The sequence below is a fragment of the Scyliorhinus torazame genome, chromosome 10 (assembly GCF_047496885.1).
Source record: "Scyliorhinus torazame isolate Kashiwa2021f chromosome 10, sScyTor2.1, whole genome shotgun sequence".
NCBI classification, from domain to species: domain Eukaryota; kingdom Metazoa; phylum Chordata; class Chondrichthyes; order Carcharhiniformes; family Scyliorhinidae; genus Scyliorhinus; species Scyliorhinus torazame.
The window spans coordinates 39,934,217-39,950,780 of NC_092716.1; the positions used below are offsets into that span (position 1 = coordinate 39,934,217).

At 47.9% G+C, this 16,564-nt stretch overlaps 1 protein-coding gene across 2 annotated transcripts in view; it reads left to right on the plus strand.

Moving 5' to 3' along the window:
- Positions 1 to 16,564, plus strand: part of nfat5b (nuclear factor of activated T cells 5b) — a 373,902-nt gene that overhangs the window by 269,039 nt on the left and 88,299 nt on the right. For both annotated transcript variants that reach the window (XM_072517959.1, XM_072517958.1), the window contains 2 exons: positions 5,261 to 5,393; positions 9,079 to 9,150. In XM_072517959.1, the coding sequence (XP_072374060.1) occupies positions 5,261 to 5,393; positions 9,079 to 9,150 (205 nt within the window). The remainder of the gene's footprint in view (positions 1 to 5,260; positions 5,394 to 9,078; positions 9,151 to 16,564) is intronic.

Genomic DNA, 16,564 nt, shown 5'->3' on the forward strand with positions numbered 1-16,564 from the left:
CCATTATGCGATGAAATACTTCGGAAGCTGATATGAAACCAAAAGGCATGCGGTTATAGCAATACCTGCTGAACGGAGTGTTAAAAGTGCACAGCTTCCGACTGGACTCGTCCAGCTAAATTTACCAGAAGCCACGGGAGGCGTCCAGCTTGGTAAAGAATTTGGCGTGAGCCATCTCACAGGTCATTGCTTCACGCTTCAGGATCGGGTAATGCTCTCGCATGATGTTGCGATTCAGATCTTTGGGATCAATGCAAATGCGGAGTTCGCCAGAGGGTTTCTTGACGCAGACCATGGAGCTGACCCAGTCTGTGGGTTCCGTGACCTTTGAGATGATGCCCTGGTCTTGGAGCTCTCGTTGCTGCGTTTTCAGACGATCCTTGAGAGGAGCCGGCACCCGGCGTGGTGCATGGATGACTGAGGTGGCATTCGGCTTGAGCAATATCTTGTCGCGTGCCCATCCCATCAAACACACTGTGGTATTATGTGAGAATGTCGTTTATCTCAGCCTGGAGATTCGTATTGGGCGAGGCCGTCGCCGGTGTCGAGGACATGGCATGAACTCGCTGTACCAGATTTAGGAGTTTGCATGCGTGAGCACCGAGCCGGGATGCCTTGTCAGGCCGGCTGATCTCGAATCTCAACGTCGCCTTGATTTCCTTGTGGGAGACACCTAGCTGACACGACCCACTGGCAGCTATGGCATTACCATTGTAGTCAAGGAGCTGGCAGGCTGGTGAAGAATGCTAAGTTGGTGTCGGATGCTGTCGAGGTCCGACTGTGATATGAGGTTCACAGACGCGCCAGTGTCCAATTTAAATTGGATGCGAGACTGGTTGACCGTGATGACGGCACACCACTCGTCGTCAGGATCCACACTGAGGATCGAAAGGCGGTTGGCAGGCACGGAAGAGACCAACTCGCGTGTGGTGATGATGCCCACCCGAGACTCGAGGCAGTCAGCATCGGGGTCATTGGGCTGTCTGGCTCAGAATCCTGCATGCCTTGTTGTATGCAGCGGACACGTCTGCGCTGCAGCTGGGATCGCTGGCTATTGTTCGGTGGAGCGGACCTGCAGAAGGCCACGTAGTGGCCAGGCTCTCCACACTGTTGATATCGCCTGCCTTTGGCTGGACATTGCCGCTTTAAATGGGCGGAGCCACAATTCGAACACGTCATGACACTGACGTCAGCACGTTCTGTGTGCCATCGCGCATGCTCCGTGCGATCGGCCGACGTCCGCGCATGCACATCAGGGTCTTCGGCCTCATCGTCCACCCGGTCATGGCGCGCATGGGGACCCGAGAAAAGGGCGCAAAGTGGCCACTCTCCTCGATGCTCAGGTCTTGCATTTTCGCTATGGCCTGCACCCTTTCTGACTCGTGGGAGACCTGTTTTGCAGTTTCTGCCGCCCTGATGCGGGAGTGGCGATTTCTGGCATGCTCATGGACAACGCACGTTTCGATGGTGACGGAGAGGGCCAACTGTTTGATTTTGAGGAGCTGCTCCCGCAGGGAGTCGGACTGGACCCCAAAAGCGATCTGATCCCGGATCATGGAATCAGTCGTCGAGTCATAATTACATGACTACGCTAGGATGCGGAGATGGGTCAAGAAGGACTGAAAAGGTTCATCCTTACCCTGAAGCCTCTGTTGGAAGATGTACCGTTCAAAGTTCTCATTCACCTCAATGTCGCAGTGGCTATCGAATTTCAGCAGAACTGTCTTGAACTTTGTCTTGTCTTCACCATCGGCACACGTAAGCGAGTTATAGATGTGGATGGCGTGATCCCCCGCAGTCGACAGGAACAGTGTGATCTTTCTGGCATCCGATGCTGCCTCGAGGTCGGAATCCTCGATGTACAGGAGGAACTTTGGTTTGAAGACTTTCCAGAGGCGCCGAGGTTGCCGGAGATCCGAAGTTGCGAAGGAGGCTGGATCCTTTCCATGCTGCTGGATGGCTGCTTGCTGGTCGTTGCAGATGCACTCGAGGTAGGTTCGTTCGGATTAATAGCACTCTGGTACCATGATGTGTTAAGTAAGTTGGTTCAACGTTGACTGCAACTGGAGGCAGTGAAACTAGACACAGGCTTCTGATACAGGAGATGGTCCAACACTGTTTTATTGAACTTCCTGATTGCTGTACATAGTCTGCTGTGAGTTGACACTCTATCAATCTAACTGATAACCTCCTACTGGCTTGACCAGACTAACACTCTACCTGATGGTGATAGTGCTCACTGGCTTGTGCACACTTACTATCTCAGTAGCTGTGTCCTGTAGAGAGAGAGAGAGAGTCTTAATGCCCTGTGTGCTTTATAGTGGTGGTGTCCTGTCTGGTGATTGGTTGTTATGTTTCGTGTGTGTTCATTGGTTATACTGTGTGTCAATCACTGCCTGTCTGCATCTCATTATATACATGAGTGGATATTATGACACCCACTTGCCCTTTAGCTCCTCTATCTGAGTTTCCTCCGACTCCATAAGTTCTTTGTAGATATCCGATATCTTCACCTCTCCCACCCCTGTTCTGGAAACTACCCTGTCCTGTATCCCCGGTGGCGGCTGGAGAGGAACGGTCGACACCTGCCTTCTCAAAAAATTCCGTACCTGCAGATACCTAAACCCGGCTGGCAGTTCAAATTTCTCCTCCAAATCCTTCAAACAGGGGGAGCACCCATCTAGAAATAAATCTCCCATCCTCTTGATCCCTGCTTTCTGCCATCTCCGAGACCCTCCATCCAGCCTTCCCGGTGTGAACCGATGCTTATTAGTTACAAAAGTTCAGCAGTGGCAACCCATTTTCATGTCTGTACCCTCGCCGCCAGTGACAGTGGGAGCATGTCCCATCTCCTAAAGAGTCCTCCGTCATTTGCTCTACAAGCGGGACAAGTTTAGCTTGTGCAACGTCTCCCATTTCCGTGCCACCTGGATTCCCAGATAGCGAAAGCATCTTCCCACCACTCTCAACGGCAGCTCTCGCAGTCTCCTTTCCTGCCCCCTCGACTGGATCGTGAACATCTCTCACTTTTCCCCATATTCAATTTATACCCCGAAAACCAACCAAATTCCCCTAGGATCCACATAATCTTCCCCCATCCCCCCGAATGGGTCAGAAATATACAGGAGCAGGTCGTCCGCGTAAAGCGAGAGGGTGTTCCACCCTCCCCCGGACCAGCCCGTTCCAGTTCCTAGAAGCTATTAACGCCATCACCAGTGGCTCTTGCGGGGTGATGGGACATCCTTGCCTTGTCCACCGGTGCAGCTTAAAATAGCCCAACATCAGCCGATACGTTCGCACGCTTTCCATGGGTGCCTGATATAGCATCTGCCTCAATCGATGAAGCCCACTCGACCCGGTCAAAGGCCTTCTCCGCGTCCATCGCAACCACCACCTACATCTCTCTCTCCAACGCCGCCCCCCCCCCAGGGCATCATGATAACGTTTAGGAGCCTTCTAACATTGGCCGTAAGTTGCCTGCACTTCACAAACCCCGTCTGGTCTTCTCCTATCGCCTATGGAACACAGTCCACTATCCTTGTGGCCTAAATTTTAGCCAGCAGTTTGGTGTCCACATTCAATAGGGAGATTGGCCTGTATGACCCCCATAACTCAGGGTCCTTCTCCCGCTTCAGAATCAATGAGATCGAGGCCTGCAACATTGTTGGGGGAAGGACACCCCGCTCCCTTGCCTCATTAGATGTTTTCACCAGCAGCGGGCCCAACATCTCCAAGAACTTCTCGTAAAATTCCACTGGGTAGCCATCCGGTCCCGGGGCTTTACTCGACTACATGGCCTCCAGCCCCTCCATTATTTCCTCAATTTCAATTGGGGCCCCCAACCCTTCCACCAGTCCTTCCTCCACCTTTGGGAACTTCAACTGACCCAGGTACTGCCTCATCCCTTCCAACCCAGCCGGGAGTTCCCGACTCATCTAGCATGCTATAAAAATCCATAAACACCCCATTCACCCCTACTGGGTCCAAGACTGCGTTCCCACTTCTGTCCTTTACACTCCCTGTCTCCCTGGCCGCCTCCCTTTTACTCAGCTGATGTGCTAGCTTCCTACTGGCCTTCTCCCCATACTCGTATACTGCCCCCCCCTTGCCTTCCTCAATTACTCCACCGCCTTCCCTGTAGATAACAGCCCAAACTCCATCTGTAGCCTCCGCCGCTCCTTCAGTAACCCCGCCTCTGTAGCCTCCAAATATCTCCTATCCACCTGGAGTATCTCCCCAACCAGCCTATCCACCTTTGCTCGTTCCATCTTTTCTCTATGGGCCGTACCGAGATTAACTCCCCCCTAACCACTGCCTTCAGAGCTTCCCACACCGTTGCTGCCGAGACTTCCCCCTCCTATCATTTATTTCCAAATAGTTCTGGATGGACTTGCTCACCCGCCCGCACCCCCCTCATCTGCTAATAGTCCCACATCCAACCTCCATAGCGGGCGCTGCCCTCTCTCCTTACTCACCCGTAAATCCACTCCAATGTGGGGCATGATCCGACACAGCGATCGCCGAATACTCTGTATCAAACCACCCCCGCCAGTAATGCCCTGCTCAGGATTTTAAAAAGTCGATCTGAGAATATACTTTGTACACATGGGAGAAAAAAGAAAACTCCTTCACTCTTGGCCGTCCAAAATCCTTCTGAAATCTTAATTGTAATTGTTAGCTCCACGGCTACCCAGTGGAATTGTACAAGAAGTTCAATGTCCCATGGATGTAATATTTGATAAGATTAGTTCAATAATATTTTAAACATATTACACCAACGTTCCCCCAACAATGACGCTCAAGTGTAGGAAGTTCTTATTTTTTTATTCAACCAAACTAAATATGATCTTCAACTCTGCTGGAATGTGGAGATCTCGTGCTTACATGGCCTGCTCCTCCTCACCAGCCCTATTTGGAGGTCTATAGTACACTTCCAGTAGTGTGATTGGCCCTTTGCTGTTCTTCAATTCAATCTGTATGGCTTAGTTGGATGATTCTTCTCGCATACCATTTTTGTTCACAGCTGTAATTGTTCCTTCTACCAATCTTGTGATCCTCCTTTTTCATCTCTTCACTAAACTGTCTGAAAATCCTAAAAACAGGAATGCTCAGGTGTAATTCTTGCTCCCCTTTGCATCGAGTTATCTCTAAATAGACAAATACTTAATTTGTTTACACATTTTTTTTAAGGATTTGAGATTATTTATCTGGCCTGCATTCATCACAGGTGTTATTTTGTTTTCCTATCTTCTTTTCACAGAATCATCTTATTGTTAAAGTACCCCCATATCACAATCCACATATCACAACCCCAGTTGCAGTTGGAATATATGTTGTTACCAATGCTGGAAGGTCACATGAAGTACAGCCTTTTACTTTCACTCCTGATCCAGGTTAGTGAAGGTCAATACCATGTTTTTGTATCGTTGTCTATTTAAATTTTTGAACTGGAAGCGCAAAACCCTGACAAATGCTTGCCAGCAGGAATATATTTGACGTCTGTTAATCAAGTAGTAGCTTTGCTGAAAGCTGCTGTTCAAGGCTGACCTCTAGTCAGCCCTTGAAATGCTGCCGGTTGGGAAAATCTGGTGGTAGAAGTTTGTTGGCATAATAAAATTATAGCAACATTAATATTAACTGCTATATAGCGACAACAAACAAAACTATGGTTGTTGGGTTAGGTAGTGCTGCTTGTGCTAATAAATGCATATAAAAGTGTATAAAGATTGAGTTTGGTTCTATCCTTCACCAACTAGCTTTTGATTATAAAATGGTCGCAGAGAATTGTTGCCGAAAGGTCAAGATTGGAAACGAAAAGAAGATTCAGACCGAAAACAATCCTCATGACTATTGTGCAAAATGGCAAAAATGTTAGAAGGCAAATGTAAATTTTTGGGGAATGATTATCTTCAATATTCTTGAAAAATAAACCATATGGCCTATGGAAGAATGAAGCGAAAATGTGAACACTGATTACTGCCCTTCCACAGAGGAAACAAGATGTGGTTTTGGATTGCTGCTTTTTGTGAAGGAAATCAGAATTAACATATTTTGTGAGATGGATGCTTATCAGTTTGTTGTGATGAAGATTTGGACCACCTTTAGAGTTATTGAATGAAATTTGCAAGAAAGATGATCTGTTAAATGCTAATGAGGCACAATCAGTCTTTGATGCATTTCAGAAAACAGATGATCATTCCATGGAAGAATATATCATGGACTTTAACAGATTGAATCTATCAATCTTTCACACAGTTTGGGGATCCTGGATCAGTACTAGCACTAAATTGCTGGATTTTGTTAGAAGTGTCTCAAGTGGAAGGCTACTGATTTAGTCGCACCGTTGAAGACTGCTGGACCGATCATTGCCTTAGCCGATATACCATCTCCATCAGCCTGTCCTCAAAAAACGGAGGCAACAAAATTAATGCCACAAGAAAAGTAACATTGATAGCCTGAAAGAACTCACCAAGGCAGTCCTTCTTGGTCAGTGCTTTACTGCCAACCTCTCAACCTCCAGCCACCAGGAGTTGCAATGTGACCTAATGCCTAGTCAACCCTAAAATCCTCCACTCTCAGGTGGCCCCTCAGAGTTGAGGATGACTTGCTTCCACCTAAAAAATGAGTTTGCAGGTGACTTGAGGTGGATGGATGCTCAGGTTGCCACATGTTCCTTTTGTTGTTGATACCTGGCATCGGCTTGCTCTCAGCGATGAAATCCAAGGTCCACAGCTCCTGCCAGATGATTTTCCTACTCTTCGGATGGTCTGGGATTCCCAGGTGTCGGTCGGGATGTGGCACTTTGTCAGGGAAGTTTTGAGGATGTCCTTGAAGTGTTTCCTCTGATCTCCTGAAGCTCATTTGCCGTGTTGAAGCTTTGATTAGAGCACTTGTTTCAGGAGTCACATGTCTGACATGTGGATGATGTGGCCTGCCCAGCAGAGCTGATCGAGTGTAGTTGATGCTTGCTTCAAGTAGAGCACTTGTTACAGTAAATCTCATGTCTGACATGTGGACGATGTGGCCTGCCCAACAGAGCTGGTCAAGCATGGTCAAAGCTTTGTTGCTGGGGATGTTGGCCTGAGTGAGAATACTGACATTGCTGTACCTATCCTGCTAATGGATTTGCAGAATCTGTGAAGGTAACACTGGTGGTACTTCTCCAAGGCTTTAAGTGTCTGCTTTACATATCTCTGAGCCACAGAGGAGGGCAGGTATCACTACTGCTCTGTGGACCGTGAGCTTGGTGCCGAGTCCGAGGTCCAGGTCTTCAAACATTCTCTTCCTCCGGTGAGCAAAGGCTGCTTTGGCAAACTGAAGGTGGTGTTGAACCTTGTCATCAATGTCTGCCCGTGTGCCAGTAAGTTCCCAAGCTATGGAAAGTAGTCCACATTGTCCAAGGCCTCATCATGGATTTTCGTAACCAGGGGGCAGTGCTGTGTGTTGGGGCAGATTTGTAGAGGACCTTTATCTTCTGGGTGTTTAGTGTAAGGGCCATGCTCTCATACACTTTGGTGAAGGTGTTGACAATGGCTTAGAGCTCAGTCTCCAACTGTGTGCCGACGGAAGCTTCGACTGAATATGAAAGAAGATGGGTTGACCTAGGATGTGGCATGCAGGCGGTGGAGTTTCAACAGATTCCTGTTTTTTTTCTGTAGCTCGGCTCTGCTAGTGAGCAACTTGCGGAAAGTAAGATGGAGCATTGCAGCAAGGAAGATCGAGAAGAATGTTGGTGCGATGACAACTTTGACTGACTTGACCCCAGTCCGAACATGAATTGGGTCTGTGGTTGATCTGACGGTCAGCATCATGGCTTGCATGTCATCGTGGAGCAGATGGAGGAGGATGGTGACAAACATTTGGGGGTAGCTGAAACGGAGGAGGACCCTCCATACCCCTTGCGGTTGTGACGTCAAAGAAGGCCATGTACAAGAGTTGGTGCTGTTCCCTGCATTTGTCTTGTAGTTGCTGTGTGGTGAAGATCATAACCGTTGAGCCACATAGTGGGTGGAATCTGCATTATGGCTCTGGGAGGAGCTCTAGCCACAGGGAGAAAGTGATTTAAAAAGACTCTTTGTCATTATCTTCCCTGTGGCAGACAGCAGGGCAATTCCTCTGTAGTTATTGCAGTCGGACTTGTCACCTTTCTTGAAGATGCTCACAATTACATATCTCTGAGATAGTGTTGCTCCACAATGTTTTGGTTCTTTGACAGGGACTGCATCTTTCCCTGATGCCTTGTTGTTCTTCAGCTGTCTGATCTCTTTTTCTAATTCATGCAGGGTTGGGGTTGTGCTGAAATGGTGGTGGGTAGCGTGCTGCAGGATGGAGTCAAGGACACTCGCGTTGAAGACAGAGACTCTGTTAAGGAGGTCTTCAAAGTGCTCCTTCTAGTGGTCACTGACTACCTCTCTATTCTTGATGAGCATCTCTGTTCTTGGCCAGCAGTGGGGTGGGTCATCATGTTTGGGCCGTAGGTGGTCTTGATTCTACTAAAGAAACATCTTGCACCATGCATGTTAGTTATCTGCTGGATCTCCTGCACTTTCTCCACCTGTTCCTTAGGTCACAGGTTTTTTTGCTGGGCCTCCACTTTCAGCCGTCTGCAGAGCTGTTTTCCTGCTCTTGAGTGGGTTGCTGTTTCAGGTTCAGAAAAGTCTTGCGCTTGTGGCTTTTTAAAAAATAAATTTAGAGTACCCAATTATTTGTTTTTTTCCAATTAAGGGGCAATTTTAGCATGGCCAATCCACCTACCCTGCACACCTTTGGATTGTGGGAGTGAAACCCACGCAGACACAGGGAGAATGTGCAAACTCCACACAGACAGTGACCCAGGGCCGGGATTCGAACCCAGGTCCTCAGCGCCATAGGCTCAGTGATAACCACTGCACCACCATGCTGCCCTACGCTTGTGGCTTTTAACAATGCCATACAATAATTTTATCAAACTGACCCTTGTTTCTGTTGTCTTCTAGAGAACTAACTCATGTCGATGAATGGTTAAAATGTTTGACAAGGGAAAACAGGACAAAATGTTAATTTTTGAAAATTTCAGTGTGTATTGTCTTTGTGCTTCAGCAAATTCATCAGATGTCAGTGTGAAGAAAGAAATTCCTGTACAGCCATGTTCCTTTGAAGACGCAATGAAAGGTAAAATGGTACTTGTACACAAAAGAGACAAAGTAATATTGGGTCTCTGGTTTCCCATGCTCAACAAATTATTGAGCTTAACTGAGTTGTCGAATTCAGAAACACATGTAAAGCTTAGAAGGCAGTGTGTCAGCTGAGGGGGTTGAAGGAGGTGGTGTATGAGTATGGGGAGAAGGCCAGTCTCTCATGGCTCACCAGTTAAGACAGCTGGAGGCTGCTAGGGAGGTTGTTAAGGTTAGGGATTTCAGGGTAGGCTGGTCTCTGCCCCAGACAAGGTGAGTGGGGCATTAAGAGTCTTTTACAAGTGGCTTTGTAGGTCAGTCACAGGTGATGAGCGGGGAATGGCAGAGTTTTTAGAGGGTCTGGAGTTTGCCAAGGCAAGGGAGGAATTGCAGGAGAAGCTGGAGTCGCCTCTGGGATTAGAGGAGGTCTGAACAATCCTAGGAAAGATGCAGATGGGAAGGCAAGGGTTCCCGGTAGAATTTTTAAAGAAGTTTGCTGATCAGTTGGTTCCGTTATTGATAAGGGCGTATAATAATTCCCTGGAGTGGGGGGGGGGTCTCCCTGAGATGTTGGGGCAGGCATCCATCTCCCTTCTCCTGAAAAAGGTTAAGGATTCCACGGAGTATGGGTTTTCTGCCCAATTTCACTGCTCAGTGTAACGCAAAGCTTTTGGCCAAGATCCTGCTGTTGTGGTTAGAACCTTGTCTCCCGGAGGTAGTTGGGGAGGACCAGGCGGGATTTGCGAAAGGCCAAAAGTTGTCAACCAACATGAGGCAACTGGTCAATGTGGTTCTTATCCCAGCAGCTGGGCTGGAACCGGAGATCATCAGGTTGCTAGATGCAGAAAAGTGTTCAGCAGGGTTGAGTGGAGGTAACTTTTCGCAGTCTTGGATAAGTTTGGGTTGGATCCTGGGTTTGTGTCGTGGATACACAGCTCCTTCGGCCAGCGTGCGAACCAGCACTATGAATTTGGGGCTGTTTTGGCTACATTGGGCATGAGACAAGGGTGCCCTATGTCTTCCCTCTTGTTTGTATTGGAGATTGAGTCAATGGCGGTTGCCCTGATGGCCTCAAATAAGTGCAGAGGAATTGTTAGAGGTGGGGTGTCCTTGTATATGGATGATCTTCTGCTATATGTGAGGTACCCGGGGCCAGTTATGGGGGGCATGTTGGGGATATTGAAGAGTTTTGGCTCCTCCTTGGGATACAAGTTAAATTTACGAAAGAGTGTGTATTTTGTGATCAGCCCTTCTGGGAGGTGAGCCAGTTTGAGAGGTTTGCCTTTCCACCTGGCAGAGACTAGCTTTCGGTATTTGGGGGTCCAGGTAGCTCCGTATTGGGCGCGGCTCTGTAAATTGCACCAACCTAGTGGGGAGGACCAAGGCAGACCTACAAAGGTGGGACAGCCTTCCACTGCTCTTGGCAGGCCGGGTACAATCCGTCAACAACTTGCCAAGATTTTTGTTTTGAATTCTGCCTACCGGTATTCCTACCCAACTCTTTTTTCGGGGGTTAAGCAGCTTATATCTGGTTTCATATGGGCAGGGAAAACACCCGAGGATTTGGAGGGAGGGGGGTCGTACAGAGGGATAGACCGTTGGCGGGGGGTGGGGGGCATGCGCTGCCAAATGTGATGTTTTGCTACTGGCTGCCAACGCGGAGGTGTTGACGATTCCACTTTAAAAATATGGAGGCAGCTCCAGCAGCATTTAAAGCTGGGGTCAGCGTCCAGGTGGGTTTCTATTTGTATGAACCACTTGTTCGAGCCCGCAAAGTTGGATGCCACATTGGGGGGGTGGAAGAGGAAGGGACTGGACAGAGTAAGGGATTTATTATTGGAGGGACGGTTTGCCAGCCTGGAGGAGCTGTAAGAGAAAGATGGGCTCTTGAGCTCGGACGTGTTTAGGTATCACCAGATTCAAAATTTTGTTTGATGCGCATTTCCGGTGGCGCCGCCTTCAACCTTATTGGAAAGGACTTTTTTTCTGTGCGGGGTCGGAAGAGGGAGTAGTCTGGAATCTGTGGATGGATTTTGGGAGAGGATCTGGTCTTGGTGGAGGGGGTGAAGGCTAAATGGGAGGAGGAGCTGGGGCGGATACCCTGGCATTTGCCTTGCTAGTTGCTCGGAGGCAAATCCTTTTAAATCAAGACTGGCAATGCCACCTAGCGCCTCGGTGTGGCTAGGTGACTTAATAGAACAAAGAACAAAGAAAATTACGGCACAGGAACAGGCCCTTCGGCCCTCTCAGCCTGCACCGATCCAGATCCTTTATCTAAACCTGTCTTCTATTTTCCAAGGATCTACTTCCCTCTGTTCCCCGCCCGTTCATACATCTGTCCAGATGCATCTTAAATGATGCTATCGTGCCCACCTCTACCACCTCCGCTAGCAAAGTGTTCCAGGCACCCACCACCCTCTGCGTAAAAAAACTTTCCACACACATCTCCCTTGAATTTTCCCCCTCTCACCTTGATATCGTGACCCCTTCTAATTGACACCCCCACTCTTGGAAAAAGTTTGTTGCTATCCACCCTGTCCATACCTCTCATAATGTTGTAGACCTCAATCAGGTCCCCCCTCAACCTCTGTCTTTACGACGAAAACAATCCTAATCTACTCAACCTTTCTTCATAGCTAGCACCCTCCATACCAGGCAACATCCTGGTGAACCTCCTTTGCACCCTCTCTAAAGCATCCACATCCTTCTGGTAATGTGGCGACCAGAACTGCACGCAGTATTCCAAATGTGGCCTAACCAAAGTCCTATGCAACTGTAACATGACCTGCCGACTCTTGTACTCAAAACCCCGTCCGATGAAGGCAAGTATGCTGTATGCCTTCTTGACCACTCTATCAACCTGCGTTGCCACCTTCAGGGTACAATGGACCTGAACTCCCAGATCTCTCTGTACATCAATTTTCCCCAGGACTCTTCCATTGACCGAATAGTCCGCTCTTGAATTAGATCTTCCAAAATGCATCACCTCGCATTTGCGTGGATTGAACTCCATCTGCCATTTCTCTGCCCAACTCTCCAATCTATCTATATTTTGCTGTATTCTCTGACAGTCCCCCTCGCTATCTGCAACTCCACCAATCTTAGTATCATCTACAAACTTGCTAATCAGACCACCAATACCTTCATCCAGATCATTTATGTATATCACAAGCAACAGTGGTCCGAGCACGGATCCCTGTGGAACACCACCATTCATCTTTCCCCATTTTGGGACACTCCCTTCCACCACTACTCTCTGTCTCCTGTTGCCCAGCCAGTTCTTTATCCATCTAGCTAGTACACCCTGAACCCCATACAACTTCACTTTTTCCACCAACCTGCCATGGGAAACTTTATCAAACGCCTTACTGAAGTCCATATATATGACATCTACAGCCCTTCCCTCATCAATTAACTTAGTCACTTCCTCAAAGAATTGTACTAGGTTTGTAAGACATGACCTTCCCTGCACAAAACCATGCTGCCTATCACTGATAAGTCTATTTTCTTCCAAATGTGAATAGATCCTATCCTTCCGTATCTTCTCCAACAGTTTGCCTACCACTGATGTCAAGCTCACAGGTCTATAATTCCCTGGATTATCCCTGCTACCCTTCTTAAACAAAGGGACAACATTAGCAATTCTCCAGTCCTCCGGGACCTCACCCGTGCTCAAGGATGCTGCAAAGATATCTGTTAAGGCCCCAACTATTTCGTCCCTCGCTTCCCTCAGTAACCTGGGATAGATCCCATCCGGACCTGGGGACTTGTCCACCTTAATGCCTTTTAGAATACCCAAAACTTCCCCCTTCCTTATGCCGACTTGACCTAGAGTATTTAAACATCCATCCCTAGCCTCAACATCCGTCATGTCCCTCTCCTTGGTGAATACCGATGCAAAGCACTCATTAAGAATCTCACCCATTTCCTCTGACTCCACGCATAAATTCCCTCTTTTGTCTTTGAGTGGGCCAATCCTTTCTCTAGTTACCCTCTTGCTCCTTATATATGAATAAAAGGCTTTGGGATTTTCCTTAACCCTGTTAGCCAAAGATACCTCATGACCCCTTTTAGCCCTCTTTATTGCGCATTTGAGATTTGTCCTACTTTCCCGATATTCCTCCAAAGCTTCATCAGTTTTAAGTCGCCTAGATCTTATGTATGCTTCCTTTTTCATCTTAGCTAGTCTCACAATTTCACCCATCATCCATGGTTCCCTAATCTTGCCATTTCTATCCCTCATTTTCACAGGGACATGTCTGTCCTGCACTCTCATCAACCTTTCCTTAAAAGACTCCCACATTTCAAATGTGGATTTACCCTTAAACAGCTGCTCCCAATCCACATTCCCTAGCTCCTGCCGAATTTTGTTATACTTGGCCTTTCCCCAATTTAACACTCCTCCTTTAGGATCACTCTCGTCTTTGTCCATGAGTATTCTAAAACTTACGGAATTATGATCGCTATTCCCAAAGTAATCACCGACTGAAACTTCAACCACCTGGCCGGGATCATTCCCCAATACCAGGTCCAGTATGGCCCCTTCCCGAGTTGGACTATTTGCATACAGCTCTAAAAAACTCTCCTGGATGCTCCTTACAAATTCTGCTCCATCTACGCCTCCAACATTACATGAGTCCCATTCAATGTTGGGGAAGTTAAAATCTCTCATCACGACCACCCTATTGCTCCTACATTTTTCTATAATCTGTCTACGTATTTGTACCTCTACTTCACGCTCGCTTTTGGGAGGCCTGTAGTAAAGTCCCAACAATGTTACTGCACCCTTCCGATTTCTTAGCTCTACCCACATTGCCTCAGTGCTCGAATCTTCCATCGTGCCCTCCTTAATCACAGCTGTGATATCATCTCTGACCAGTAATGCAACTCCTCCACCCCTTTTACCTCCCTCTCGATCCCTCCTGAAACATCTATACCCTGGGATATTTAGTTGCCAGTCTTGCCTTTCCCTCAACCAAGGCTCAGTAATTCCAATACCATCATATTCCCAGGTACTAATCCAAGCCCCAAGTTCATCTGCCTTACCTGCTACACTGCTACACTTCTCGCATTGAAACAAATGCACCTCAGACTGTTGCTGATTTTCTCCTTGGTTCAATTGCTCTGTTTTATTACCTTTGCTCTCGAGTCGCCAGGTATCTTTATGATACCGTCATGAGGTTCAAGTCCGAGTGGTGATCAATAACCCAATACACCGATTAGTAAGATTTAAATCAAAGCACATTTACTATACACAGTAATCGCTACTCATGCACAAATTCTACGTCTAAGCTACTTCTACAACTAACAGGCCTATACTTAACTTTGAACTGGCCCACAAGGTCAGGGGAACAAATGGCCTTTCGTTCGGGTTCTGAGTCTGTGAGATTCGAAGTTGGTACGGATTGGTAGCTAGGAGCGCCTATCTCGTAGCGAGCGTTGAGTTAAGACTTACGATTTTGATGATCACTGGAGTCACTGCACGGGTCACGGTCAATGTTGATTCGTGTTGCTGGGTGACCCGGGCAGGAAGAAGAGCGTGAAGAGCGCGATTTGAACTTGGGGCTCAACTCTTATAGTCCCCAGGGGCTTCCCGCCTTTCGAGGCGGACCCTGTACCTGGTCCCAAGTGATTGGACTTTGTCCCAATCGCTTGGTTCGATTTTCTCCAATACTGGAGCGGTTCCCTGATCGATGGGCGGTCTTGAGGTGCTCGTTCACCTCCTTTGTGTTGGCTCCTGCTGGTGCCGAGGAGTCTGGCTTTGCTTTGTGTGTCAAAAATGTTACTTATTGTTCCCGGGGATTGCTCATCAGTATGCAGATAGCTGTCACTTTGTTATGCTGATGGTCGCTGGTATCGATGTTGTCTGGTTTTTGCATAGGTAAATACACAGCAAACCTGCAGCTGTTGGTTTTTGTCTTGTTGGCTGACTTTTCCATCAGTCTTTGCCGTTCGCCATTTTAAATCGGGAGTTGGCCACTTTAGGTGCGTTCATCATCTCTTCCCTGTCTACTCTTCTCCTCAGTCACATTGAGTTTATTATCTAGTACCTGGCTTTAGTTGCTGCCTCTTTACTGACCCCTAATTTCCTAATCTGGTTCCCATCTCCCTGCCACATTAGTTTAAAACCTCCTTAACAGTGTTAGCAAAAGCAACCCCTAGGACATTGGTTCCAGTCCTGCCCAGGTGTAGACCATCCGATTTGTAATGGTCCCACCGCCCCCAGAACCGGTTCCAACGTCCCAAAAATCTGAACCCCCTCCCTCCTGCACCATTTCTCAAGCCATGTATTCATTCTGACTATTCTTGAATTTCTACTCTGACTGTCTCGTGGCACTGGTCGCAATCCTGAGATTACTACCTTTGAAGTTCTACCTTTTAACTTATCTCCTAACTCCCTAAATTCTGATTGTAGGACTTGATCCCGTTTTTTTACCTATATCGTTGGTGCCTATATGCACCATGACAACTAGCTGTTCACCCTCCCCCTTCAGTATGTCCTGCAGCCAATCTGAGACATCCCTGACCCATGCACCCGGGAGGCAACATACCATTCGGGAGTCTCGTTTTCGACCACAGAAACACCTGTCTACTCCCCTTACGATTGAATCCCCTATGACTATAGCCCTGACAGTCTTTTTCCCGCCCTTCTGTGCAGCAGAGCCAGCCACGGTGCCGTGAGCCTGGCTACTACTGCCTTACGCCATCTCCTCCAACAGTATCCAAAACGATATACCTGTTTTGGAGGGAGATGACCGTAGGGAAAACCTGCACTGCCTTCTTGCTCTGCCTTTTGGTCACCCATTCCCTGTCTCCCTCACCAATCCTAATCTGCGTTGTGTGACCAACTCACTGAACGTGCTATCCATGACCTCCTCAGCATCACGGATGCTCCAAAGTGAGTCCATCCGCAGCTCCAGAGCCGTCATGCGGTCTAACAGGAGCTGCAGTTGGATACACTTCCCGCACATGAAGGAGTCCGGGGCATCGGCCACGTCCCTGAACTCCCACATTGAGCACGAGGAGCATAACACGGGTCTGGGATCTCCTGCCATTTTTACACTTTACCGTAACTGATTACAAATATACTATCAAATAATGAATAACTGAAAGGAATAAAGATTTTTTTTTTAAACTTACCAATCACAATACTTAGCAACACACGAAGTGTTAAATTTCTCCCAGCTACTGCTAATTGGAGCACTTCCCTTATCAGCCAATCAGTCACTCTTCAAGGTAGGTTTTTAATGAGGGAAAGTTACCTTCCCGACAGACCCCAGGCCACTGTTCCTGCCGAAAATCTGAAGGCCGCTTATCCGGCAGCTGTGTCCCCGCCGCTCTCCTCGTGCTCTTTTATCCTGTGTCCTCGCCGCTCTCCTCGCGCTCTTTCACTGAGTCTCCGCCGCTCTCTC